The following is a 6,000-nucleotide window of genomic DNA, read 5'->3' on the forward strand; positions in this document are numbered from 1 at the left end:
GAAACAATCACAGCTACTTGTAAACAAGAGAAAAATTAGGAATGACCAAATTTCAAGGGAGAATTGGATCAAAAATTTGTCAGACAGAGATCTCTCAGAGACAGAAAAGGTGGTACTAACCAAAGGTTTAAATTTCTCAGTGACTCCTAAAACAATACTTAGAATAGACTATATCACAGCTACTGAATCGGCCCTTAAAAATAAACTTTCAAATGCAAACTCAGAGGATCTACGCAAAAAATATCAGCCCTTCTCAATAATAATAATAATACATTTAATTCATAAGCAGCTTTCAAAACTCTCAGGGACACTTTACAGTCGCAGGATAAGTTTTTCTGCAGGTAAGTAGCGGCAACAATAAGCACCAGCATTCACTCAACCTGGAAGTACAGTATTTTCCCTAAAAAATATGAGAGCAGTGAGGCTAGGATTGGGTGCTATTGGAAATTCACCAATTCAATCCGAGATAATCCTCCAATTGTATTTCTTTTTTTGTTTAAATATTTTTTAATTTGAGTCCATTTTTTTGTAGTGTATTTTCGCTATGGAGTTCAACTGTAAATCAGAATCAGAATCAGAATCATCTTTATTGCCAAGTATGTAGAACACACAAGGAATTTGTTTCCGGTAGAACACGCTGCACTAGTATCGTTGTCAAAAAAACTGCTAAGTGGCACTATACAGTTCCATTTTGAATTATGCAAATATGCAAATAGTTAAAATATACTGTATTGCTCCATTTTATATATAATAGTAATATATTTTATTCAAAAGTATTTTTCATAATACTCAGACAATTTACAAGAGCTTTAAATGCAGGATAAAATGAACATAGACCATTCTACATGATTGACAATAAACACATTTAGATGAACAAAAAAGGTGTGTGTGAATGAGAGGAATCCAAGTGCAAGAGTGATGCTACAGGGAGAAGAGATAAAGAAGGTGGAGGACTTGAGGTCGACTGTCCAGAGCAATGGAGAGTGTGGAAAAGAAGTGAAGAAGCGTGTCCAGGCAGGCTGCAGCGGCTGGAGAAAAATGTCAGGTGTGATGTGTGATAGAAGGGTTTCAGCGAGGATGAAAGGAAAAGTGTATAAAACCGTGGTGAGACCAGCCATGATGTTTGGACTGGAGACAGTGCCACTGAAGAAAAGACAGGAAGCAGAGCTGGAGGTAGCAGAGCTAAAGATGTTGAGGTTTTCTTTGGGAGTGACCAGGTTGGATATGATCAGGAATGAGTATATTAGAGGGACAACTCATATTAGAGGCGTTGGAGAGAAAGTCAGAGAGGCCAGACTGAGATGGTTTGGACATGTCCAGAGGAGAGAGAGTGACTATATCGGGAGAAGGATGCTGAGTCTTGAACTGCCAGGCAGGAGACCGAGAGGAAGACCGAAGAGGAGGTATATGGATGTGGTCAAAGAGGACATGAAGGTAGCTGGTGTGAGAGAAGAGGATGCACAAAAATGGATGGACATTGATTCGCTGTGGCGACCCCTGAGGGGAAAAGAAAAGAAGAAGATGAACAAAAAAGGGGAAATGGATAAAAGAAATGAAAACGTGTTAAAAGCATTGTGGAACAGGTTAGTTTTAAGAGATGATTTAAAGGATTGGAGGTCAGTACAGTTGTGGTACAGCGTTCCAGAGGGTCGGGGCAGCGATAGAGAAGGCTCGGTACTCCCCAGCTTCTCAGTCTGGCTACGGGGGGAGCGAGGGGGTTTGTGTTTGAGCAGCCGAGGTTGCGGAAAGGAGTGTATTGGTGAAGAAGGTCAAAAAGGTAAGTGGGGTAGCATGAATGTGAAGGCCCTTATAGGTGTGTAGGAATTTAAGCTGAATGTGCTGGGAAACAGGGAGCCAGTGGAGGTTTTTAAGGATGAGGGAGATGTGATCATGAGTGCCGCCGCCCGTCTCCTCACCCACAACCGCCCATGATGTGGGTGAGGAGACGGGCAGCGGCATTCTGGATGTAGTGTAGTTTGAGGAATTTAGACCATAAAGGATTGAAAAAAATTATCAAATGGCATCTTTATTTATTTGTAGTTTTTTTCACTCCTGTTCACATAAAGTTTACATTTTTTAGAAGAAAGGGGTTGGCAATAAGTCAAGAAAAGGTTTAAAAAGTTTATCCCCCCCAAAAAAAATCATGATTGTACTCAAAGACCAAAAAAATCATGATTGTACTCAAAGACTAAAATATTCAAAAGCTGCATCTCTACATCTCTGTTTTATTGTCATTCAACCCTTGTGACTGGGATGAACCCACAACAAAATCACTCTTTAAAGGACAACAGACACCACTTTTTTGTTTCCTAACTGACACCAGAAAAACGTTTTATAGCATCTAAAATACCCAAAACACACAGGCAGATATTTTTAGTCAAATGCAAAACACCAATAAAAATGAGTCAAAGTGTCCCAAAACTACTTCAAAATGACCTAGGAAATGGCGAGTTTCAGAAGGTCCCGCCCCCTTCTTCGTGACGTCACGCCAGCACGTCTTGCCTTGCTCTAGAATCAAAACAATGGCTTCAGAGTCGGAGAAGATGCTTTCTTGTTTCCAGTTATGTTTCCAGTAATATGAATATGATTCAAATAGTTCTGAAGAGGAAAGCATAAATGTTTGCAAACGATTAAAGAAGTCCATCCGTATCATTTTGAGGCGTCTGGACTCCAATATAGCGTCCCAGAAAATGCACAAGATGGCGCCCAAGCTCCGTCGGAAATGGGCAGATTTGTCTGCTGGGAATTTGTGTCAACTAGTATCAAATAGCAGTCTTCGTGCAACACACAATGATTCACCATTGCGTTATTTATGTGTTTTCCTTCTAATTTCGCCATAAACACGGATCAACATGATGTTTTCAGACCAAACAAAGTACCCAAAATGCATTGTGTCGCTTTCTCGGTCAGGGGCGTTCCAGACGTGACGTCACGTCAGGCATCGTCATTAACTCGAAAACAAGACTTCCTGAATATTCAGCGCAAGCCTTAAAACGTAAAATATAGCTATATGCCGTGGAATCTTTGTAAAATACGCTCAGTAGAAGTCATTTGAAGTGATTTTACAAATTATGGACACTACTTGTCCGGTTGGCCTTTAAAGATGTCATTGATTTGCCCAATATATGCCTGCCAAAGTGGAAAAAGTTATTTTGACCCTTGATGTAGCCGCAAACATTTTTAGGACCATCAATTGATCCACAAAAAATGTCTCTTGTCCACTGATGTTTTCCTATGGCACTCTATTACAGGATTCCATCTTTGACATCAAGGTGCCAGTCTTTAAAGAGCCAGGGGAACTCCCAGAGATCCGCTCCTATATGGAGGACTTTCCATTTCCCTTCTACGTCATCCTGCGAGATGTCAATGCCTTGCCAGAGACCCTGAGTGATGCACTAAGACAGTGGTTTGAACTTGTCACAACTACTGAGCAGTGACGGTTTTCTTTTTTTTCCCCCGGCCCAAAGTTGACATTTTTAACCAACAAAATCAAACTGTATTATTCATTAATGCATCAGAATTTAACTTCAAGGAGAAAAAAGACTTGTTGTCAAATATTTGTCATTTCATATCTGTCACGTCACAATTCTCAAATCATCTTTCTTTTTTTGGGGGTGACTGGGTTTTCTAGTTCATTTTCAAATGAATCGTGACTGTCTGAACTTGCAAGTTGGATATGAAGTAGAAATGTAACTTTTTTTGGTGTGCAATGGGGGGCGGGTCACTTTGGTGAAATCTTGTCTTGTGTTAGAGTTTTGTTTATTTCAGTGAAGAGAATAATAATCACTCATTCTGAAGTTGAAGTTGTGCGAGGTCAGTGGCCCATGACAAGCATAACTTTCTAACAACAGCATGTGGATTTTCCCATGGAACAGAAACTTCAAATTCAGCTTTTGGGAAAATAAATAGCATGGCTCCCCTGAGTTGTGTTTGTTGTTAAAATCAGAGGCAAATTGGTGTTAGCACTTAGCTGCTAATTTGAATTTTAGAATGCCGTTTGAACTCATCCACACAGTTTGTGCTAAACACATTCAGCAGAAGGTTTTGCTCAACTGTTTCTCTAGTATATGTTTCAATCATATATGAATAATACATATGAATAATCAGTGTTTGAAATAACGTCCTACTTTTACGTCGGGCGTATAACTTTCAAACGTCGGGTGGCCAACTTCAAGGAAGAAAAAAGATTTTTTCCAAATCAAACGTTTGTTTTATTCAATAAAGCAGCAAAAGCTACAAGCCATGTGGACTCCTCTTTCTAAGCGCCTTTCAAAACTTTCAAGTACGCTTTACAGTCACGGTATAGTCTGAAGAACGAAACAGGCTTCTGATTGGCTGCCGTGCCGAGTATGCAAATTGCAAAAAGGAACGTTCGTTTGGCAGTTATTATACAGGAGGGGTTAAACATTAAAGAGATAGGCAGACGACAGAGAGATGAGAAAACACACGGGAGGGAGACGACAGAGCTTCAAACAAAAAACAAAAGTGAAATCGTGAGAAAATGGATAGAAAACAGTAAAATTTGGACTCGTTTCAACTTTGATAGCAGCAGTGACGTGCAGTCTGGGGAGGCAGGTGAGGCACAGCCTCACCTGTCATCATGGAAATATCAAATGACAAAATAAATTAAACGGTTATATTTATTAAGCGATTTGTACTTGAACATTCTTTTCCATTTAACTTCACCATTTTTTGATTTTTTTTCAAAATCGCTGAATTTTCACATTTACCGTTCAGATACGAAGTAGAGACGAGCGGTGAGGCACCAGCCGGCTGAGCCTCACCATGGATTGCACAATCACTATGCTAACTGTGCTGGCTTGCTCTGCAGTGAGACCACATTGCTGTCCCTCTGCATATCGCGATTAAAGTGTTCAAAAGCTTTTAGTATATGAACTAAATTTCTACAGTTTAGCTGGTGTATATAATGTACAGTCACTGGACATTATAAACACTGTACTACAGTGTTGATTTTATTTTATTTTTATCAAAACTGTGTGCATAGGTGAGGCACACAGTTCTCCTGCCTCATGACGGCGCGCTTGTGATTACAGAGTCTTCTTGCGACTCCTTGGCTGCAGAATAATAGAATTAGTGACAGCAAGCTTCAGTAAACAGTTAGCAAGTAAGGTGCAACCATCCAGTCATTTTTTCATGTTGCTTGGCCTTATTTTCAGAATGGAGGATTATATTTCTAAATTGAAATAATTTTATAAACTGGACTTTCAATCGAAGCAGGAGATAATAATTAAAGGAAGACCAACACCGGACTGTATAGCTCACAAACGGTGAGGGATGAATGTAAATCTCCTGGACAGCTTCTCAGCCAAGAAGGATCTCATTGAAACTATTCCTGAAACGACAAAGTTGCTTCAGCTTGTGCTCACTGTTCCAGCTCCAGGTCATTCTCAGCACTGAAAGGACTGAAAACATACAGTCGGAACAGGACTGATCAAGGACGACTTTCTTCACTGGCTGTGATCTCCATTGAGACAGAGAGACTTGGACTTCATTCATTAGTAAAGGTAACATGATAATGTTTTTTTTATATGCTACAGTTTGTATACAGTAGATAAAGAATGCTGACATGGCATTTTAAACAAAACACGTTAACTATTGCCAATCAAACGGTGAATAAGCTACTCTATGGAGTTCATATGTTTTTAAAGCTGACTGTGATGACGTCAGTGCCTCAGCAGCCATGAACCTCACCGCACGTCACTGGATAGCAGAGTGTAGACTGGAAGGCTAAAATATCCCATCAATCAGGCTCCACAAACAACCCACACAACCCATCTGTATACTTGATGCAAAAAGCTATCAACCCAGCTAAACAGAACACAATTGATGAGGAAAAAGGTAAAATTATCGCAGAGAAAGCACCTCCAAGGGATAATTCCTCAAGATGGTGAAAGAAGAAGGCTAGGTTCCTCATCAAGTGTTTAATGCTGATGACTCCACTCCATTCCATCAACGACCATCACAAAGGTAAATAAAACG

The 6,000-nt window shown here is 40.0% G+C and overlaps 1 protein-coding gene across 1 annotated transcript in view; it reads left to right on the forward strand.

The window, feature by feature from the left end:
- The window catches only part of mdn1 (midasin AAA ATPase 1), a 252,083-nt gene extending 247,331 nt beyond the window's left edge, over positions 1 to 4,752 (forward strand). Inside the window, exon 102 of the mRNA XM_089022040.1 lies at positions 3,252 to 4,752. Coding sequence (XP_088878166.1) covers positions 3,252 to 3,437 — 186 coding nt within the window. The 3' untranslated portion in view covers positions 3,438 to 4,752. The remainder of the gene's footprint in view (positions 1 to 3,251) is intronic.
- The last annotated feature ends 1,248 nt before the right edge of the window (positions 4,753 to 6,000 follow it).

The sequence above is a fragment of the Hippocampus bargibanti genome, linkage group LG19 (genome assembly GCF_051943395.1).
Source record: "Hippocampus bargibanti isolate YZ-2025 linkage group LG19, ASM5194339v1, whole genome shotgun sequence".
Lineage (NCBI taxonomy): Eukaryota > Metazoa > Chordata > Actinopteri > Syngnathiformes > Syngnathidae > Hippocampus > Hippocampus bargibanti.